Raw genomic sequence first — 23,325 nt, 5'->3', positions numbered from 1 at the left:
ATGTGACGGCTTCCAGAAAACACAAGATTTATATGAAAAACGCATTCCATAAGGGGATAATTTAATCATTTTGCATGGTTTTGTTGGTTACCAATACAAGAACAAGCTATTTTACAGTAACTTTTCATTCTGCTTCATCATTGTTTCTTCTAGATGAACACTTGTCACAACCAGAGTTTCAAAAAGCAACACACTCGAAAAGCCTAATCCGCGTCAATCTTTGAAATACTTATGTGCCCCGCTAAACAATTTTTCGATAGTTAAGTTAAACCTTTCGCAACTATGAACGTACCCTACTCGAGATTAGTCCATCGAAACTTTCGGCAGAATACCCAGATCGACACCCTAACAAAGTAGCAATAACCCTTGCCACATTAATAGAGGACTGTACACAAAGGATTCTGGAGAAAGATGCGAACAATAAGCGTTGGTAATGCGCGCCCAGGTGGCGTAAGTTTTATTGACTACGAGAAAATGAGAAAAAGACATAAATATTCAAACTATTACATTATTTACTAACATTTCTGGTCCACTAGCACCAGAACGCTTGCGAGATGGGCAACGATTATCGAGTAACTTTATAGATCTGTATGGCCAGTCTCTATTCTCTGCGGTCTATGTATCGCTGATAATAACAAACCAGCTTTGAAGTCATTTTCTGTTTTTCCATGCGCGCAGTTTTTGAACAAAGAAGCTTTCCAGCACTTCAGCGCAACGATAGTAGGGTGAATCTCGCTGGTTGAAATAACGACAATTGTCGAAAATCTTAGTGATGTCGCTCACGAAGGCGTCCAGGGATGAATAGGTCTTGGAGTTCATACGCTCCTCAACTGTTGAAAGATCTGACAGGTAGAGAAAGCAACATAACAGTTAGCACTTGTTAGAATCCCCCGTGTCGCCAACCTATTTACTTGAAAAGCAACTCATTAGTGCCACCAGTCCACTTCCGAGTTCCAAAAACTCACTTCAAAACGAGGCCAAGTGCCACACCTTTTTTTGTGAAAATGAATTTTTTTTCCAAGAGAATAAAAAAATCAATTTCATATCAGTGGCTTCGTACTTAGCCTCGCATTGAAACAGATGCTTAGAGCATTCGGTTCGAAGCACGGGAATCTCGAGTGAACCAAGTCGTCCGTCACTGGCCCAGTTGGACTGGGTTCTGAATGGATAATATTTACTTTATTTTGATTGGCTGGTACACTAAAAAGGCTTACCGATAGGATCAGTGATCACATCGTAGTATTCAGGAACTTCATCAGCGTTAACAGGTTCTAGGAACGGCCACGCCATTTTATGGCTCTATAAAAACAGGAAGAAAATGGAACTCACTGTTCTTCTTTTTAACGTATAAGATTGACCGCCAGTAACACAGCTTCTTACCGCCTTTAGCCCAACGCTGATGCCCGGGAGAATGTAAAAGATAATAATGGTGGAAACATATATATCTCGCAGCACTCATAGTAACCAGACGGAGGTTAGTCTTTTGGTTAGCTGTTATAGAGCGGGAGAAAAGAGGCCTCATCTTCTTTTCTTCTCTCGTGTGCGCGCGCGTCCTTGAAATTTCTCCCTTCGCCCTAAAGGTTGATCGCCACTGACGTGTTTTTGGCTACGCACGTTAGCGCACGTAAATAAAATAGAGGCAAGATAAAAATGAAGTGCTGAGCTTAAACGAGAAGTTGAGCGAGGTTCAACTTTTACGCTTACGAGCGACCTTTCATGTGTTGCCTCTATTTCATTTGCGAACGTAAATTTTACGCACGTACGCACGTAAAAATTACGCGACACTGGAAATCAACCCTAAAGAACCGGCGACCGCTACGCAGGCTACCAGGCGTTCATGACGCATGTCCAATCTTATAAGGCGCTGTTGTAAGTGTTGGTATAAAGCGTCCTGAGCCTGCCATCCTGAAAACTACTATAACGAACACCGCCGGCGGCATGGCTTTCATGTTTTATTGTCTAGTCTGTCCACCGTGTTCCTATAAAATTATACTTTTTTTAACTTGCACTACCGTATTCTCTTCTTGGGCCGCGGATATGCGTCAAAACTCGCAACTACATTGACGAACGAGAATTACCATTACAGTAGTCTAAGGCAACTTAGATACCAGAATGTTGAAGTAATGCTGGCTCAAATAAGTGCAAACAGCCGGTAAACAGATATATCCCGTTTTAAAGTTAAAAATAGACTCCAACCTACCTGCAAAGAACGGAGAAGACGTTTAAGCGTGTCGTAATCCTTGCTGGTCAGCGGCTGTTTGCTGGCTTGAGTCTGGGACTGAGTGCATTTTGGACACGTATAAAACTCAATATTCTCCGCTTCAGTGGCCGTGATACCAACACATGTACCATGAAACCAACCTTGGCACTTGTCACAGCCGATGTAGAATCTACAAAGCGAGGCATGCTTTAAGAATATTTTCCAGACATTATAATAAGAAACAACCATAAGCAGTGGACCAAACCTCAACCGTGAAACCCGTGCCAGGTAGACACCCTGTATTAGGCAGACAAGCTGCGAAATAAACGTTGGTATCACTGTGACTTATGAAATGTACAGGTACCTCTAGTTTTTCTGCCGCTCAGCTTTTTGTCACGATGGCGACTTTTATTACATGTTACTAATTTTTTTAATGTTAATTTCCAGCCAAAAAAATTCCTGTATTATAATTTGAGTTTTTAAGACAGTCTTGTTAAGCCTTTGGCACTCAGAGGAGAAACAGTTATGCCAGAAGACTCAGTGGTGAGCTAAGATTTTCACCTTGAGTTTGCGGTGAACGAACTTTGCGCAAGTGGGCCCTGCAGATGTCGGTACATGATAATTTCTGCCGCCAAAGTGAAATATAATGCGTCCTGGGTCATAAATTGTAATTAATGTCTACCTTTCTTTAGCCATTCCCCTCTCCCGCCCCCAAATAACGAGAACATTATAGACCGTACTTTCTTTCATCGTAGGGCTGGCGGCACAGACAGTAAAGTTCTTCCTCTTCCACTCCCCGTCGAGCCTGCGTACACTCGGCACAAGTCCACTCGTCCATACTTTGCGCGCTTTCTGGTGTGACCTGGACACAACGTCCGTGGAACCAGTTGGCACACATGTCACAACCAATGTAGAATCTAAAGAGAACAATATTTATTTAGTTTGTTATGCATCTAATAATTATTTTATCCCAGGGTAGTTAAGACTTTTGATCGTTTACTCGCTATGTCAATGGAGAGAACGGTTGGAGAAGAAACATTCGCAGTGCAGAACAATAACTTGCACCGATTCAACAACAACAACAACAACAAATTTTATTGAAAATTGGAAATATAACTAATAACATTACTTTCCCACCCGCAAATAGCTCATTATTGTATATAATAATAATAATGGCTATAACTACACGGATAATTCTAATTACTACTCAACTGCCACATACACAAAATTAAATTAAAAATACACTTATATTTCAACCTTTAAGGGAGTATGCTAGCAAGGAAAGAGATACTTACAGAGTTGGATCATAAGGAGTCTTGCAAATACAGAACAGGCGTTCATCTTCAACAGCTTTCTTCCTCTTTGCCTTAGGTCCTTCAGGTGAACTACTGTGTGAGTTCCTTCTCTCTGAGTCCCCTGCATGCTTCCTTTTACTTCCTGTTTTAGGGTCCTCTTGCAGCTCCAACAGTAGGTCTCTCTCAAGAAGATCCCTTTTCCTCATTACGTCTCTTTTAAGTGCCTCCTTGCGTTTTTGCAGTAAAGCTGCGAGTTTGTTGGCCTTCTGTTTCTCCATCCTCAGAGCCTGACTTTCTTCCTTGGCACGTTTCTTCAACTGTTTCCTGCGTTCAGCCTCTTCATTGCGATCAATTTTGTCTAGTATAAAGTCGAGAACCTTCCTACAAATAGCAACTCTGTAAAACAAAACAACTAGACGTCACCCAGTCTGTGATGTAACATTATTACTTTTTCATTTTTCATAAATGACATATCTTTACACGCTGTTGGTGGCGGTAACTTTAGTTAAAGTAATACAGATTACAACAAAAAGAATAAGTTACAAGGTCGACTTAACACACTCTACTGTCGATATGAGTTGGGACAATAGTAACCCAAAAGTTTACTTAGCTAAGTTTCACAGTCACGGAGAGAAAATAGTATGAATAAAACGGCGATAGTCATTATCACAAACAGTTTTATTAAATCACTACACACACCCAGAAAGTCATACTCCATCTACAGCTGTACTTGTTAGTTTTTCACAGAAATACTAAATACATGTTAAGAAATGTAAAAAGGAATTAGAAGAACTTGTACGGGATGGAGAGAAGATAAGTACTTTCATCCTACAGGTCAGTAATCCCAGTAAAAGATTGTGCTAAGATATACAAAAAATACCAAAAGGTCTGCATTTGTAGAGCCTGATAGGGTATGAGAAAGGGAGGAGGGTGGATACATAAAGAAGAGTGGCAAGTCCTGTCTGTGTGGTTACAATTGAGGCGGGTGAGTGTTAGTTACCTGTTCATATCTTGCCTTGCCTCCATAGTCATGTATTTCTTGTTATGCAGTAGTGGTACCCCAGCACCAGGCTTGCGAGACTTTGCTTTGCTCGCCTGTTTAACTTGTTCCTTGGAGGAGTGCTTCATCCGGGATGTTGTCATGGGGTTGGTTCGGACTGCAGCCGGTTTGGGCGTGGCTACTGTGAAAGCAGAAGTAGGTCGCGTCACTAGAACAAAAAGGAAGAAAGAAAAACACGCTCAAAAGATAAACTTCCGGTATCAAAGGGTCGCGAGTAGTTTGCCTACAGTGGACCCTCGATTAGGGGGCCATCCTTAGAAAAGGATTAACTGGCCGATAATGGAGGGCCATCGAAAACAAGGTTAGGCGTGGTAAGAGCCAGTATACAAACTTAATAGCGACAAAACTGCTAGTCAGTCCCGGCACGCTGTTCACGATTGTTTTAATCGAAGTGAAAAAGCAGTTTTCCACATTATTTTTAATCATTTCACTGTATGAAACAATACGAACAATCTTCTTGGGGCAGCATGAAGGCGGCCCGCTTAACAGAGGTGGCTGTTAAAAAGAGGCTATAAATTAATTACTCATTAAATATTAATTATTTAGCCGCTTAATACAGGGTGGTCACCTGATGGAAGGTCGTTAAATAGAGGTTCGACTGTACTTTATTTTTGATCTTTTAATTTAAGAGATATAAAGTAAAATGTCATTAATAAGAAGTTCTTGATGTTATTAATAACTTCTGTTTTACAGTTTACCTTGAAGGAAAGTTCGGCTGTAGTCTACCCCTCCCCTCCCCTCTCATCCACCTCTTGTCTGCCCGACCCTGACTTCTCTGACTGTCTAAAACCTCAAAACAACAAACCCACTCGTTCCGCTCTATGATCTGTAGCATTATTTAATATTGTTTATGAAATGGAAAGGTTTCTCGAAAATTTAACCAAGTTCAGAATTAAATATGACTTACCATTATATCCAGTAGCAGAGCTTGGGGCAGCAGCAGCTCGTGATGTTTGACTTAAGTTTGAATTAGCAGTGTAAACTCGCTGCGGCGTGGCTTGAAGTTTGGGTTGTAATCTCTGTACATATGAAGCTGAAGAAGCGACCTGGGTGATTGTTGTGGTTCGCGGTATAATTTGCGTTCTTATCTGCGGCATACCAACGGGCTGTACAGAAGGGAGCTTGGAAGGAAGCGCTTGACGTACAACAGGTACCGTACGGCGTAAAGCTCCTATAGGAACCGCCGCAGTCACAGCAGGTTTGTATGTAAATTGAGGATTGACTGCAGGAGGTTTGTACACAGCTACCTTTTTCTGCTGAGTCTTAATAGCATTCTGGACTTTTTTCTTGTTCATCTTGAGGAGATGCTGCTGCTGTTGTCGCGCCTGTTGTTCTTGTTGTTTCCGCTGGAGAGCGGCGGCGCGTATTTCCGCTGCACGCTTCAAGGCTTCCTCTTGTTCTTTCTTTTCTCGTGCAAGGGCCCTCTCGCGGTCGATTCGCTCGTGATACTGGCGGATCTCCCAAAGTTCCAATTTAGCCTGTAAAAAATAAGAGATAACACCTTAAACATGACACACAGAGTTCTATAAACTAAAAATATTCCTGAATTTAAAAGTGAACCATGAAAACGCCACGTTAACAGAAGTGGCAAGAAAAGTAAAACGCTGGAGTAAGCTAAATTTCGGTTTTCGGTTACAGGAAGCTGTTAAAAATTGTATTTTCTCCTTTGCAGAAGCTTTAATGTTGATGTTGAAAGAAAGATAAGAATCAAAGCATGTCATACAGTAACTCCCTACCTCAGGGTACCACGCCTCAAATACACGAGGACCAGACTGCGTTCGACGATCACCATCTTCATCATCAGGTTGTAGGACAATCTTTGGTCTTAATGTACGTCCCCTCTTGCTCTTTGTAGGCGCTGGTTTAGGTGGTTCTACTACTGGTTTGGTTAGTGTCCTTATAACTTTCCGCACAAGGTACTTGCATCGCAGGCCATCAACCGAAACAAATTTTCTGTCTGTTATTTCTGTTGTTGTTGTACCTAAATGGCGAAACAACAAGACATGAAAGAAACTGAGCCTACTTTTGAGAATAGTCGGTATGTTTTTCTTTCTATACAAAATTATCCCAGTCTGAGTTTTTTCTCTCGACTGACATCAGTATTGCATCAACAGAAACACCGCTGTGTGGAGAAACGGTCAACGAACGAGTGCTACAAGGGTCAAAAGACAAAATATGTCAAGAAAATTAATGCATCTAAAATAAACCTCGAATTTTTAGGACAAATGATGTATGGTAGCTTTCTTGATTTAACTGAAGGGAATAACTTCGAGTCCTGTTCTTGGCTACGGAGGACAATGAAGTACAAGTTTATCTAAGCGCCTAAAATATCGATATCATACGAAAATCTTGCGAAAACGCAATGAAATGTATGCTATTAATGATAACACCAACATTCTGTGGGTTCGCGCCACAAACAGGGGTGATGGAGTGGTACAAACGTTCCACTAACCTGAACTGGTGTAGACAGTATTGTTGTTTCCACGTGGTGGCCTCACGTTCATTTCATCCCATTTGAGACATGACTGTAAAATCCTGAGCTGTATTGCTGCTCCGGCTAGTGTCTTTAAACTCTGAGTTCGGAAACGCCAAGCAACCTTAAATGAAGGACGAGGAATTCCCACGGGCCAGTTAACACCAACAGCACGCGAAGTGTACACATATCCATTCACTTCCTTCATTCCGGCTTTCCTGCCAAGTTTTCTACGTTCATGCTTTTCTAGAGTAAACAAACTTTTTACTGAATGACGCAACGGCCATTTGGCGATCCTTCGGTTAAGCAGTCCGCGAGGATCTTTAATGAGAGGTTCTAGGGATGGAAACTTTTCTTCCTTGATTGGTTTGGCTGGCACCTTTGGTTTGATGACAACTTGTGGCTTGACCTGGGCAGGCTGTTGCTGTGGTCTCTGCACAGTAATAGTGGTGGCAGTTGTTGATGCACCAACAGTCTTTACTGGATTTTGTTGCACAGTAGCACCAGAGACCTGCACTGTTATTGTTTTAGGGACGGCAAGCTGCATCGGGGATCCCATTTGCTGGGCGATAGCCGCTAGCTGTGAACCCTGCAGGGTGATCGACTTACCATCCGCTGTGACCAGACGAATGAGCTGTGATGGTCCAATGGTTGCACCAGATCCTGGAATTCTCGCCACCAATGCAGCCATACTGTTCACTGGAGCCGTGCTAGCTTGGCCCACAACCGTTGGCTGAACTACATTTGTTCCCTGTACGACTATGCTTTGACCAGTTAGCCTTGGTGAGGGAAGGATTGGTTTGGGACCGATTGGGACGTATTGAGCTGTCTGGATTCGACTAGAAATGGCAGTTTTCTGTGCAGTTGTTATCCTAGTACACACACTTCCACTGGGTGTGTTTACTACTAAACCTTTCACAGCTGTTGATTGTACTGAGGAAGCTAAAGGAGTTGCTACTGCAACTACATTTCGGGGACTTTTACTAACAACCCCTGTTCTTTGCAAGGGAACACTGGGTAACAACGGTTTAATGTTAACCGCGGGTGTTTCTGTAAATGTATTTGTTGCTACCGTAGATAATGTGGACGGTTTATCAATGCTAGTCGCACACTGAACTAGTACTGAGGGCAATGACACAGACAGCTGTGATGCTGGTACAGGCATTGCTGGTACAGCTTTTGATGGTGTACTGGAGGTAGCAGGTGTGGTACAGGTCGACTTCGGCATCACTGATTTAGCTGTCGTTACATCACAGGTCGAAACTGCGTTAACCCCTGACGAGACAGTAGTAGAGGTTTTCGGCGCGCTGATGATACTGGTTGTCGAATTTTCACAAGACGATGTGCAATTTTTCTTGTCGAGCGATACAGCCCCTCTGTTACCTGTCGTGTCTGTGCTAGTGACTTCTGTTGGTAATGATGAACAGTCATCACCTGAATTTTTACTCATCCGAGGAGGTGTTTCTGAGACTGAACTTTCAGATGTAGAAACAGCTTTGACGTCAATATCCATGGGTTCTGCTTCTCGAATACGCACTGGCTCAGAATCAGCAAAGGTAGCAGACAGGATCACTGACCTGTCCACTTGAGCAGAAACATGAGCATCTGTAGAGTTACAAACATTCATTTCACTAGATGGTCTTGAAGGTGACACTGTGGTGACATCAACATCAATAGGCGTTTCTTGTTCGTTGTGACTTTCCCCGAGATGAGAAGTAGAAACAGTTGAAATTGACGCGGTCAAACTGTCATCTGAGCGACTACCTTGCACTGCACTGTTCTCCCCTGAAGAACAATCTGTACTGACATCCCTGTTTGAGCTTGCAGTATTTTCCCACAGTGCACCAATTTGACCGTTGTCGCCACCTTTTGCTTTAATCGTCTGTGTATCTGTGGCGCCTCCACAACTCACCACTGCAGTACTCTGTTCAGCTTCAAAGTTGTTTGAAGGTCCATGAGCTTCCTCAGTTGTTGCTAGTTCTTGTGAAGAAGAAACATCAGCACCGTCTTTAACTTTCGAACAGCTTGAGGCAATGGCAGATTTCTCATCACTGAAATCATCTTTTCCAACGTGATTACAAAGGTCTTCTAAATTACTCTTCGGTTCAACGCAGTCAGCAACGTTTTCAGCTGAAATGTCATGATTTGCCTCAGTAATGACATCTTTGTTCACAATACCCAAGCATTGTTTGCCCTTGGCTGAGGTACTGGCGTCCGGTAGCTTCTCTGCCCTTTCAGTTTCGCTGACTTCTTCTGTTAAACTGTCGTTCAGAGAAGTCCTTTTGCTTTGACTTTCCTCTAAAACATCCTCAACATTATTAGAAATCCTTCCGGTACACAGTTCGTTCTCCTTATCATTTACCAGGACTTCGTCGACGGGCTTAATTTCCTTCTCACGTTTATTTGCGTCTGTATCACTTGAGCAAGGCGCGTTGTTTAAATCTTTATGTCCTCCTAAGCTGTCTGGCTTTGTTATCGCAATACCCTGCATCTCGTTCTCTACAGAAAGACTTGGATTCTGATTTTCTTGATAAACCGCCTGTCTGGATTCTTCGAGTACTTCGTAACCGTCACCTTCAACTTGTAACGAGGAGGACGTGTCTGGTGTAACCTCACCATCATGCTTGTCGGCTTTATTGTCACACTGTACATTCACAAACTCAGATACAACTTGCTGCGATTCCGACAATTCATCTTTCTTAAACTTTGTATCTTGAGTAGAATCTACTGTAACTAGTCTTTCTTGTCTAGTGCAAGAGTCAAAAGGTGAAGTACTTTGTTTTACATTGGAATCAGTTATTGTAGCATCCTCTAAGCATGATTTATCTAAAGAATCACTCGTCAGATTCGGTTTGTCATTACCTTCAGATCCCTTGGACACAAAAGAAGTACTACCATCATTCTGAGATGTGAGATTGTCAACATTCAACTGATTTTGAGCAAATTCTTTGTTACCAGTGTTCACTGTAATGGATTCCACTTGTAAGGTATTCTGTGCACTACTAACACCACAAGAGGACTCCAGGGTTGAACAATCTACCGAAACGTCATTATTATATTCTAATTTTTCTTTATCAGCATTTTGCTCGGAATAATAAATAGGTGCTCTATCATAAGTGGATTCCATTTGAGTGGTATCTTCTGTGCTAACACCGCTAGGGAATTTCACAGTTGGGCAATCTACCAAAACGTTTTTATCAGTATTACTTTCTCCACTACTGACAGACACTGACGGAAGATTATCGCGCGTTTCACTTCTTTCCAGACCCTCAGAAACACTGACAGATTCTGAAGAAGTGTCTTGAAGGGTCACTGGTGAAGAATCCGGTGCAACGACAGAATCCTTTGCTAGAGCAAGTGTTGAAACAGTGTGTGTTGGTGTGGATGGTTTAGGAGACTCGATTGCCCCTGAAGAGACAACCTCAGATGAAGAGACAGATTCCTGTGTTGTTAATGGTGCGGGGGCAAATGTTATACTTGAATTGCTTCTATTTACGTCTAAACTTGAAGAGCCTTTGTCTAAAGTAGCATTTAAACTACAACCTTTCATAGATGGAGACGAAATAGCCGCAGAATTTAAAAACGAAGTGGATGAAGACGTACTTGAAACAATTCGTACAGGGGATTGAATTACATTATCGGAAGATGTGTTTGTTGGTAATGTCTGAATGGATGAGACTGTCGCAACAGATTTTAAAGATGATGCAACTGTCAGAGACAATGAAGTTGCGCTTGAGCACTCTACACTAGACAACGACGTAGGCACTGTACTTGAAGCCGTTTGTGAAGTGGCGGATACCGAAATAACGGAAGGTGACCCTGTCGAAACTTGCTGACTTGCTGGGATTGCTGGATTAACACATGATTGCACAGAAGCACATGTAGCACTAAGAGTTTGTGGAACTAAAGAAGCAACAGTTAAAGGCATTGTAGATGTAATAGAGCAAGAGGTGCTTGAAGTAGTAGCTGATGATGTAATCTGTGCTGAAGATGCTAACTTTAACGTTGTTGTGGTTTGGACAGAGTTTTGCGATAGTGATGGTGTAGATGATACAGCATTTTGAACACTTGCCGAGCTTTGTACTGCTATGGCTGTTGTAGGCATGGTTGTTGAAGTTGTTTGACCTGCAAGAGCAGGAGTTGTTGCAGTTTGAGGGACGGCCTGCTGGGCAGCAGCAATCTTAGCTGCTTTATCTGCTTCTTCCTTTAATTCCTCCTTTCTTTTCTTCTCTTTCAAAGCACTGATCCTATTTGTAGTGTCCAGCAGTTTACGCTTCTTATTGACAAAAGTGTCCTTTGCATCTCCAGTAGGACGTTTCCTTTTTCGACACTGAAGCCCACTTGTCCAGACCCATCCACCACCACCAAACAAGCGGTACTCTTCACCTTTCTGTTTCCACACCTGATGATGTGGCATCCACGTGTAATTAACTATTAAGAACGAAACAGTCATCAGTTACGAGAACAAAACAATGACAAAGTACCACGGTTTACTCAATTAAGTTTCACAAATACCGTCTTAAAAAGGATGTGAGTTATCAATAAACTTCCCACTTCCCTTACAAACACACCAAATGTGTCTCAAAAATTAATGCTGAAAGATGGGAACTAACACCTGGTTCAAGGGACCTTTAGAAATTTTTAAACTAGGAGATACGCAAGAATGAAATTGAACCATGCCAACAGGACTATATCTTTTGAAAAGTAGGTTTATGTACTAGGACATACCAAATCCCTTGCTTTCCAGTTCAGGTTCTTCTTCGTCTTCTTTGTGATCTTTCTTCTTGGGTCCTGTTTGACGAGCCTCGGACACAACACGATGTAGCTCCACATGACCTACTGCATCATTCCACACATTTAGATAGCAAATAGGCCTAATGGAACTCTGCAAAAATGACAGAGCTGCTGCAAACTCTTGTGGAGTTTTTGACATGTGAACTGCCCTCACCCATGTGGAGCGCTGAAGTGGCCAAGATGGATGCATAAAAGAAGTGGCAATAGAATTTTCAAGGCCAACTATAGAGAACCGCAAAGTGTTCAGAATGACTTCTTTACTTCCATTAACATCTCCTTGCCACTTGAACTCATTGAGACTAAACTTGTGGGTGACACTGCGCCTTTTGTCCCGTTGATCCAGATGTTGCTGTTTAGTCAGTGCAAGGGCATTGCTTGCAAACTGGTTGACATATGATGAGTAGTTGCCTTCTGAACCAAGTCTAAATACAGGCTCTTCAACTTCTTGCTTTGTTTCACTGACTTTACTAGCTGTCCCACTTGCATTCACAGTGTTTCCTTTGGTGCCAATTACAGTGTCACTGGAAGAAACAGTGATTGATTGACCAGCACTCACCACTTGTTTACCTGAACTGCTATTTGCAATCAAAGGTGGAGTAATTCCTGCCTTAGTAAAATAATCACTCTTCACTGTCCCGCTAGTGTTGGTACTTGTAACATTGTCACTTACACTGCTGTTAGTCTCAGCATTTTGATCCTTGGGCAGTGAAGTTTCAAATTCTATTTTAGGTTTCACATCCAGCTTGGTGCTGGATGATTGTTCAGTTATGGCTTTTGTAGGGACATGTTCTTGTTTTGCAGTTGGATACTCTTTGCCATCAGCAGATGCTGTCATATCTGTGATTGTTTCACTCCCAGGGTTAGATGTCTCTTCATATGATTGGCCCTCCTCTTTCTTTTCTTGGTAAACATCTTTTTTGACAGCAGGAGCTGAAACACCCAACATATCAGCACCATACTCTTTACAGGAGTCCAGTTTTTTCTCGTCTTTCACCTCCTCATTACCCTGAGCTTCTTGAGCTGTGTCAGACGGGCCTGACACATTGGGGGCCCTCATCCTAAAATAAGGGCTATCTTGGGCAGCTGCAGACCTTCTGTCTCTTAACAGCATTTGTTTCTCAGCACTAATATTACTGGAATTTTCAACTTGAGGCCGTGTAACAATCTTCTTTACCTCATCATCTGGAACAAATGTTAGGATGGCTGAGGCTGTCACAGGTTTTGATGAAGAAGGCATGTCATCAGTTACTGCTGAATAACTAGGTTTCCTTTCAGGCACCCCTGAAAATGAAGCACAGTAGACATGATAAATTATAGTTAAAGGGGCAATATTTTAACCTCTTCTAAAGAAGCACTGTCTCCTGTCAGAAAATGTCAAAATTAAAACCAGTCCAAAAACTTGTCGCTCCCTCCTCCTTCCTCCTAAATAATAAATAATAAAATTATCAGTTGGTTTTAAATACAGTATCGCTGTCAGTTACTCAATATCAAAATTTAATGTATGTTTCATTTCAACTATCACTGTTCCTGGTGACAGTCATTTTAAAGTGACATCTGTGTCACCGAATGTCTTAAAAAATAATATGAAAATAGATACTTTTTATTGACAGCAAAAAAACATATTTAATTCAGATTGCCACCATTCTCATTATGCACAGATTCACTTGAATTATTTTCCTCTTATTGGATCAACTCTGCAAAGGAAACAGTGATCCCAAGGCAGAAGACCCGATTTACACTGATTTACATTGCAAATAATTATCCTTTGTAAAACTCAAGATCCCATAATACCAACGCTGTACAAATACGTCAAAACAATATTGCACTACAAGCTTTGAAATACTCCACCCACCAGACATTGACCAAACTTTTCTTCTTTTATCTAAAAAAATTGAAGAACGTAACATTATCTTACCATAACTAGGGTTCTCCTCTGAGGTGTCCATCTGTTCATCTTCTTCTTCTTTATGTTCTTCTGGATCCACAGGTGAAGCAACTGAAGTTTGCTCCTTAACTTTCACTTTCAGTGGCCTTCTTTTGGTCAGTCCAGATGGGAGTTCCCCTAAAATTGACACAGGATTTTAAATTAGCATCCACTTTGATCCACATGCTAAATGCAAGATACTTGAATTCTTTCAAGATGTGTGCAAATCTTATATAACAAACAGTTTCAATTTATTTACATAATATCAAATTTCTTTTCTGTGTTTAATTAATTGTAGTAAAACCTGGTTTTATACATTAATCACTTGCCACTGAGGCTAAAATAAAAGTTTCCCTGAGCTCTCACCTCGTGCAGCCTCAATAAGAGACTCAGTTATTTCCATGTGCCGGACCATAACCTTGTACCTTGCTTTTATAACAGAAAGCAGCCTCTTTTCTTTACCATCTTCCTCAAAGGCTTTGATCAGGTCATCAAGATGTTCTTTGCAGCTGTAGTACAATGTCTCATCACTTCCTTCCCTAGTACATTGCAAATAAAATTTAAACAAAGTAAATTAAAGATCAGCAAGTAAACTTGACTTTTGAAGTACTACTGAGAGATGAGAATAGGAGGTCTTTGATATGGTAAAGGCCTGAACATGCAATAAATACTATCCAATGGGTAAATGCTTAAACAACATAAAGCCTGGGCCCTGCAAAGGTTGAATCTGCAGAGACAGAGATTAATATGGAAAAATTGCTTTGATACAAAAAGAGAATAATTTTGAGTAAAATGCAAATGCCCATGACAATACCAACAAGTGATGCCACCTTCTATGGGTGCGTTTCACTGCCCTAATTCTGGAATGGGGATGCATTCTTGATTATTCTGGAACAGTCTATACCAATCAAACCAAGTTTCTGTTTTTAGAGTGATCTGCTAGTTTGTTTATTGAGTACAGTGTTACCTTAAAATTTATGTTACAAATATGGCATAGACATAACAACATTGACAGGTTGGAACAGATATGTTAAATTTTCAAAAAAAAAAATTGCATAAGGAGACACATAGTGTATTTTATTGTACCAAAGAGAAATTTTAGTAGGGCAAGTCGAACCATGAATATCAAAACACTTTTGCCTGCTTTTTGGCAATGCCAATCGCAGGCTTACTTCATAAGGAGGCTCATATATTTATTACAACTCTAGATGACTCACAACAGCACTTAAAAAGGTAGACATTTCTCTCCAATTCAAAAGCAGAGGCTCACAAGCAGTATGGGAAAAGCATATACTTTTCGTAAATTACATCAAGGGACAAGTGCTTCGAAGTATGCAAGACAAGACAGCGTTTGACTCCACATACTTCTGGCCTGCAGTATGTGGCTTCATTGGTCTTGCAGAAGCTTTCCGGAGCTAATAGAGCATTTTCCACTGACCCCAGTCCTTGCTGTTAACTGTGTTAAATAAATTAAACTTCGTTCTAATAAACTGGACAGTAGACACCATCAAGTGCACACACTTGAATGTTTATTTTTTCACTTACTTTCAGAATATCTTTTCATAGAGCGCTTTCCATTTGTCAGAACTGACCGGACAGACCATTCTCGTCATCACGAGAATTTCCCTTTTAATCCGACTATCCAACCAGATCAGTCAAATCCTAAATAGTATGCAGGGAGGAGATGGTTTTTCAAAAAAAAAAAAAACACTCTTTAAAAAAAGCCTATTTCATTGTCAAAAATGACTGGTACGGCCGGCCAGTTCTGACTTTTGGAAAGCGCCCATAGTTATGATTAATTGGTAACAGAAATATGTTGCATCCAATTTGGTCTATAATCATACTATGATTAAACAAACCAGACTCCCATGCTTAGCCACCACAAGGCTGTGCTCTAGCAGAGCCCGGTGGCCCCAAGCGCCTAACTTTTACTTAGAAAATCTTACTTTTTTCATACAAATCATATGCCGGGCACCCTAGATTTTACAAGTTCAGAGCACTGGGCTCCCTTCAATTTTCCTTAGAGCACAGCCTTGCACCATTAATTAAATAATCTTGAAGAAGTGGGCCCCAGGATGGAGGGGTTGTAAAATTGCATGTAAACGTTTTTTTTTTTTACCCACCAGAGTGGGTTTCTTCACCTATCTGGGGTCCCCCACCTAAATGTAAACAGGCCCTTAGAGAGTTCCATCCTTAACACAATTTGCATACTGCCCTATAAACATAATTTTTGTGACATGAAATTGTAGCTAATTTGCAAAACTTGCCAAAGTGAATTTTTTTCGTTAAAAATAATCTCTGGTCTATAACCAAATGGTGGTTAACAAGAAAAAAATTGGTTGTCACAAAAAACATCATGCCATAAGGTCTTTGTCACACATGTGCTGAGATGCACAAACTTGCTGCAAAATAACAAAAATATGAATAATTTGTTTTCACCTCCATGTTGGATTCAATCTACTTACACAAACAAACGTCTGGCTAAAAACCAGTATTTTCTTCCTTCCCTGTCTACCCCTAAAGGGGTGTTTCTGAGCCATCCATCCCTGTTCCAATCAACTGAACAGTCCGTGACGCCTTTGAGCTGGTGCATCTCGCATATAGGACAGAGCCAATCCCCTTCGGGGACCACTTCTAGCGGTGGTTTGAGGCAGTGAAGATGGTAGACGGCAGGGCACTTTTCACAGCAGAGTAAATCACCCATTTTAGAACAGTTTCGGCAATGATCCTCCGACTCGACCATTCCTTCGTTCATGACGTCGTACCTGACTGAGTTTGAAGCGAGAAATTGATCGCAAAGTCGCTGCAAAACCTTCAGCCTTTTTTCAACCGTTGTGAAAGGGAACGGGTCTTCGTTCTCGCTCACAATGACAGCTGACGATACATCTCCAAATTCGGTTTTATCGGACATAATGTAGCTTCGAATAACATCAGGCCAAGTAAAATCGCCAAGGCAGTACATAAGAATATTGAAACTGTCTTTCTCGTCGCTCGCTACAAATGTCAAACCACTAGCATCATCCTCCGACAAAAGAAAGCGAAGCAAAGAGAGGTGTATTTGTGCAAGCAAAGAAGACTGGTCTGGCGACTTCATTGCTCCGCAGAAGTCTTCAAACCTAAATGGAGAAAGCCGAATTATCCGGCTGAAATGCCTAAGGATCTCATAAATACCTAAAGCTTGTAAAATATATTCTGGGTTGAGTAAAAGATCATCTGATGAAGGAGCTAACTTGACTGGCGACACGGTTTTAAGCGGCTCAACATAGCGAATTTTCGTGTATGCAGAGCTTGAAAGCAAAGAACTACGACTAGAAACTGAGTCATCATCACTTTCCGAGTCTGACGATTCCATTCCGTAGTATTTCCTTGGTGTAGTTGAACTATAACCTCGGGTTTTAATGCCATGAGGAGAAGAGACACGAGGAGTCGCATGGCCGCCATGTTGGTTGGTTGCACTCGAGACATTCGGCGTTTTGGCATTTTGAGACTGATATTTGGGAGGTCTGCCCCGTCCTCGCTTCATTTTTTCGATTATTTGATTAGCCTGATACCATAACACATGAATAAAGTGCCTTTAGCTTTCTCCCACTAGCTTTTAGTGTTATTTTCCCCATTTTCTCCTTGCCTCACTTTTGAGAAGCCATTTTTACTTCGCGGGGAAAGAGCGACTCTTAGGTCACGTGACCCTCCCAAACTGTAATATGCATATTGAAAATTTTAATAGCCTGAGCTGTGTGATTAAAAGATTATAGCGATATTTCATATAATTTTTCTTGCAGGATATATGCTTAAGAATTCTAAGTATAAGAAAGCAGTTACAAAAGGTCAAGGCTAAGAAAAAAATCAAAGAACCTCTTCCTTTATCCCTCTATTGAATTTGCCATACCCATAATGCTTTGCAAACTTATTTCCTTCTCTTTTTCCAAGATGGCGGCGTCTCCAGCAATTTCGATGTACCGTCTGCCGCCTTACTATGAGACTACATCAGTTCCGCTTCCTAAATGCATGTATACTTTACCGTCCTACGTTCAAACAAGTTCAGAGATGGTGGTGAGTCATGTTAGTTTATTTATCTATCGACGATTTTTGTTCTAGGCTGTTTTTCAGTTGTCACGTGTACTGCCATTCAATGTGTATCAAACACGCAGTGACTCTAATTTCTTTTAAGGAACCCCGATCACAACCGATTCTTAACAGCTTAGAAACAAGACAAGAAAATATTCTTTGTGAACTGAGTGGGCTTAGAGCTGAAGTTGAAGAAATGGCCTCTAACCTTGGAGTGTCTCTTCCGCAACCGAGAGTGAAAGTGAGAAAGCACTTACCTTAATTTTAATTATTTTTATCTTTATAATAAACATATAACATCATATCTGAATGAGAATATCTTTTAAAAAGGTAAAGAGGCCTAATTTAGGTTGTAATAGTCATCATGTGACTAAGAAACCTAACAAACCAGCTGCAGTCAGTGGTGAAGCAGTCACTCATTTTACCCCCTCTCTCCATCAGGGCCGAGTTGTTCGAAGGCCGATTAGCGCTTAACCCAGGGTTAAATTTAACCCGGGTTTCCTTTTCTTGTGTTCAAAAGCATTTTCCTGGATAATTTTGTCTCTTATTTTTAGAGCTTTCAATCATCAACTTGTAGACAAAAAGACATAAAACTGAAATGCTTTTTAAGGTTTCAAATCTTAATTCAAATCTCGCACTAACCCTGGGTTATCTTAACCCAGCTTTGAACAACTCGGCCCAGGGCTACAATCCCAGACAGAATTTGTTGAAACAGATCCGGAAAACACAAGATTAACTAAATCTTTTCATGAATACACATATTTTTGTCCTCTTTTCCCCGCCAGTGTTGGCATAAACGTCTTTGAAAATCAACATTAGAGGGGAAGGGGATAAGAAAATATAAGCATTTAAACAATGACTAAGAAGCAGGGCTTCTGATATTGTGAAATTCAGATAAATCCACGAAATTCACAAAACATGCAAAATATCACAAAATTCACCAGAAATCTTATCGAATACACGTCTGTACAATATATTTGAAACTTATCCCAGCTACAGGGGCTGTTTACTTGCTGTAAATGTGCAAATTTATCTTGAAACTTTGTTAATGAAACAAGCAAACAACGTCCTGAAACTACCAGGCATAGATTATTTTGCCAAAAACTGGGCACTAGCCATGATCTTACGGTCAAACTGGAAAAACCGTGAACATTCATACATACGTACAACTTTATTTAAAGCCAGTAAAATCTTTCAGTAATGTACAAAGTTACAAATAGATATTTTCGTTAAAAAATATATTTGGAGCACTTAACTTACTGTTTTTAAAGATTGCCAGTTGGGAAACTGATGATTGCATCCATCAATTAATTTCCCTATTTTATTGCCCGATTGATTTGATGTTTTTAACATATTCTGGTAAAGAATTCCATAATTTGGTCCCACTATAGCCTAAGCTTCACTTTAGCTACTCTAATGGCATTATTTATCTCATTTTGCACGTCCGTATAGTGTTGCCAAGTCATTTTTGACAATTGCTTTTCTTTTTTCAAATTCCAGAAATATTTCTGAAATGTTATTGTCTTGCAAGAAAAAAACCAATGAGACATGAGAAACTGAACTGCAAGCAAGAATATTAATTAGTTTGTGGTTTTGTGGCTAGTTGGCATGTCCTAATCTTTGCCATAATTATTATAAAATTAATGGTCATAACACAATAAACATTCCTGAGATATTTCAAGTGTTCACGGTTTTGCTTTGCCATTGGTTCATTTCTGGAGCGTATTGTTGTTGAAAGAGCAAATGATGACTTCTGTTAAGAAAATGTTAAAAACACTGGTCTCATCAGCACAAAACTGATCGATTTCTAGCAAAATTTGAGCTGAAAATTCCAAAAAAAATGGCTGTTTTTTTCTGATTGCTTTTCGGTGAAGTTTGCTTCAAAAATTCTAATGAAATTGGCTGATTTTTCCACAAATTTGCTCCTTTGTGACTTTTTTCCACGACTTATCAAAAGCCCTGAAGAATGTATTTCCCTTTCACGGGTATTTAAAGCTACTTAAAGCTACAGGGTAAGAAGAAAAGAAGGGATTTGAGGTTGCAATATTTTTGCAAATCCAACTCAGAACCTCTCCTACAGAAGGCTGTGCTGTAAACATTTTCGCTAGTTCTTTCTCCTTTGTTCTTTTAGACAGATTTCCTAAGATATTCTCAGCTGTGGGATGCAATAATATGGAATACAATATCTGCTTCTTTTTTAAGGCAATTCCAAGTACCCAAGACTTTGTTTTATCAGCTTCACCAGCAGACCCACCACTTATCATCTGCACCTTGCAGCATATCATGAAGCAAAGAAAAAATCCTCACTCTACAGCCAGCCATGTTCACTCATCTATTCAAGGGCCAATTCCTGAATTTGTTAAAACACATTTTCAGAACTTCACCTCATCCACTGAAGAAATTGGCCGAGCATCAGTAATTTTAACAATTGTTTGGAAAAAAGGTTGGTACTTGTATTTATTTATTGGAAGCTCATGATTTTTTTTATTTTAATTAGGTATAAGGGGAGTTTCTTGGTGTTGTGGAAACCATTGTTGGTTAGTTATTGTTGTATGGTGTGGAACCTACCTTGATAAGTGGCACACATAAGTGGCTGTTGGACACTCACACGTCTGGAGCCATGTAGACAGTAACTGGGTGAGATGAGGTAGTGGGGTAACAGTTTTACAGTTAAAGCCATTATTGACTTTTGTGTTCATACATTTAACCTGGAGTTTCCAAAGGAGCAGGCAGCAGGACTCAGAGAAAAAAACCCTCCATGGGAGAAGGTCATTGGGTTTCTCTCTAGGATTTTGGGAGGGCCAAGGGTGTTCTGACTGTGATTTTCACATGAAGCCCTCTATAGCCTGTGTAAAAATTAAGGGTGTGTTCAATTGACTGTGTTCAAGAATAAGAATACAAACTCAAAAAATCACTTGTTTTTGGCTTTTTTTTTTTCATTCTAGAACATTTGTGGAAACTAATAAATTAGATGACATAGTACTCCAGAGAACCCAAAAATCTGTGATCAAAGAGATTTGTCTCAAATTTCTGCACAGTCTTTACTACAGAATACAATCAATTGAATGCACCCTAATAAAAACCTGGTGTCTTTGGTTGTGATTTCTACACAACTTACCTATCATACCCTTTTCATTCCCATAAACCACAAAAAGTCCTCCAGCCATGCGGGATCAAGACATGATTTTTGGTGTTTGGAATTAATTGATTTAGGGAGATTTGGTGGCTAAAATAATTGACTGGACTTCTTCCACCAGATTTCCATCACTTATCTGTCCCTTTTACACAGTTAAAAAAGAACTCAGTTTCCTTTGAGAACCCTTTTGTCATCTTTTAACTGAGTACCTAATTCTAGCTTCCTTTGGGTTAATTCTTTGGTTTTGAAGCCAGGTAGCAACAATTTTCCAGTAAATTAAGCCAGGTGGCCTTCCAGCCTTAAACACCTTGGGAGAACACTGAGTCATGGATAATTATCTGAAAAGAAACAATGCAATGAAGTTGGGGGTATAGGGGTTAGTTTGCAATGTTTGCTTCTGTTTTTGGTTTTGCTGCATTTGTTCAATTTATTCTCACTAAGTTATAAAATATGTGCTAATGTATGCCAAAATCAGCAAATTTCTAAGCACAGCAATTTTGTTTCATTTTTCTGTTTTTCTCATTTGTAAATTATTCAAAAACTTATGTCAGACTCATGTCAGGCTGAACATATTGTGTGCCTCTATCCACGTAGCTCGTATATCAAAATCTCACTTGTAAGATGTTTACTAAAAACTTATCTGTGCACTTTGCCATGGTTGTTAAAAATCTGAATATATCACTCAGATAAAGCATAATCCATAGTGTTTACAAGATTAATGATAATTGCATTTTACACTGTGGATACACTGTAAATAGGATCTTTGCAAAAAAAATAAACAAAAGCAAAAATGGGGAGAACAGAATAAGTCTTGCTGTTGAATTTCTTTATCTTAATTTAGCTTGTTTTTCTTTTTAGAAAAAGGTCTGCCCTATCTCGTTGCATCACCCTGTTCTCACACTCCTCTGACTGGTGAAATAACCATTGCTCGCTTTCTTTGCCGTGTTCTTCTACCAGACTTATATGGAAACTTGTCACCTGAAGAGTCTGCAAGTGTTGATAGCTGGATTGACCAATCATTAGCAGGCAGTAAAGCCAGAGCTGCTGCTATAAAAAGTCTTGAGGCTAAGCTTGGAAAGCAACAGTGGATTTTGGGAAGTAAAATGAGCCTTGCTGATGTTGTTCTAGCTTGCTGTACTGTGAAGGAGAATGGTGTTAAATCTGTGTCCAGCAATGTCAGCAAGTGGTTGAAAAGAATTCCTGGCCTAATCATATGTTAATACAGAGATTTAGTATCTCATTTAAGGCAAATGGTAAATGTCCAATTGTGTCACTTGCCAAGTTTTACATTACTTTCCAATTACTGGGCATTATTTCTACACAAAAATTAGCAGTTCATACTAGTTTAATCCTTAAGATTTTTTCAGGCAGTTTTAATCAGTTTATTTACTAATTTGCAATTGTCAACTTTGCCATTTGCCATAAATCTGATTCTAAATCTGTCCAATAATAATCTGTATTTAGTTATTTAAGCGCTGAGTACCGTGCTTGGATTTCTGAAATTCAGCAGCCTGCAACAATGAATTGCATCATTTTCATTTAATATTTTTGCAGTTAGTGACTGTGATCCCCGTCAAGATGTGCTGATGCTTGAGTTCAATAATTGTCTTGCCCAGTAATAATATTATTTCTGAACAGTACATGCCAACAATTATTCAAGAACATGTTAACTGATCACTTTGGTTAACTTACCAACCAGTTGTAATAAATGACAAACAAAGTTCAGTTTTCCTTGTTAGCTTTACACCAAGTTTGAGCCTATGCACCGTGTAAAAACAACTTAAGACATACAGTCAGTGTATGCAAGTTGAGACAGAGCAGTTGGACCATTAGTCAGCCAAGTGGCCCCAGGTTAAAATGCATGTTCCCCAGCATTGTACTGTACTCACTGTGTCTGCTATCAGACTAGAACAGTATTTTGAATATAAGCATTCCATTTGAATGCCCACTCAGAACATTAATCAAATTGAACTAATATGTTTTCATGTGCCATTGTAGACAAGTGTAGTGGCGGTTTTTGGCAGTTAACATAACTTAGATTGTACAAAGCTTTTTTAGCCTGTCATCTAAACCTGATAAAGAATAGACCTCTTTAGCTTGTATGTTTTGTTCTCCCAATAGAGGTCCCAAGGAAATTTTGACCCTTTGTCTTTTCATGAATTATGTGTACGTATGCACTTGAATAAGATGAAATTTGAAAGAAACAGTTCCCTAGAGTATTATCACATGACCCGTATTGGGAAAACAAAACATGCAGCCTAAAGATTAGAGGTCTGTTGCATGATTCTTATGACCATAAAGAGTTTACAATAAAAATGTAATAAAGAGCAATGACATCACTGAAAATTTTTTTGATTTGTAATACGACAAATTACAGT

The 23,325-nt window shown here is 40.0% G+C and overlaps 2 protein-coding genes across 2 annotated transcripts; one reads left to right on the top strand and one right to left on the bottom strand.

The window, feature by feature from the left end:
- Window positions 1–426: 426 nt before the first annotated feature.
- LOC140940814 (uncharacterized) lies at window positions 427–17,397 on the bottom strand. The gene is made up of 13 exons (XM_073389773.1): window positions 16,212–17,397; window positions 14,113–14,285; window positions 13,738–13,884; window positions 11,757–13,103; window positions 7,008–11,459; window positions 6,292–6,536; window positions 5,463–6,033; window positions 4,496–4,703; window positions 3,496–3,891; window positions 2,941–3,117; window positions 2,201–2,390; window positions 1,215–1,299; window positions 427–842 (listed from the first exon to the last, which is right to left on the bottom strand). The coding sequence occupies exons 1-13, from the start codon at window positions 17,267–17,269 to the stop codon at window positions 652–654; spliced, it is 9,240 nt and encodes a 3,079-aa protein (XP_073245874.1). The 5' UTR covers window positions 17,270–17,397; the 3' UTR covers window positions 427–651.
- On the top strand, window positions 17,055–23,032 carry LOC140940815 (aminoacyl tRNA synthase complex-interacting multifunctional protein 2-like). Its single transcript, XM_073389774.1, has 5 exons — window positions 17,055–17,191; window positions 17,674–17,796; window positions 17,915–18,052; window positions 20,014–20,254; window positions 21,806–23,032. The coding sequence occupies exons 1-5, from the start codon at window positions 17,150–17,152 to the stop codon at window positions 22,165–22,167; spliced, it is 906 nt and encodes a 301-aa protein (XP_073245875.1). The 5' UTR covers window positions 17,055–17,149; the 3' UTR covers window positions 22,168–23,032.
- Window positions 23,033–23,325: the final 293 nt, after the last annotated feature.

Source organism: Porites lutea, chromosome 6 (genome assembly GCF_958299795.1).
Source record: "Porites lutea chromosome 6, jaPorLute2.1, whole genome shotgun sequence".
In the NCBI taxonomy this organism is placed as follows: Eukaryota; Metazoa; Cnidaria; class Anthozoa; order Scleractinia; family Poritidae; genus Porites; species Porites lutea.
This window is presented reverse-complemented; position numbering and strand designations above follow the sequence as displayed.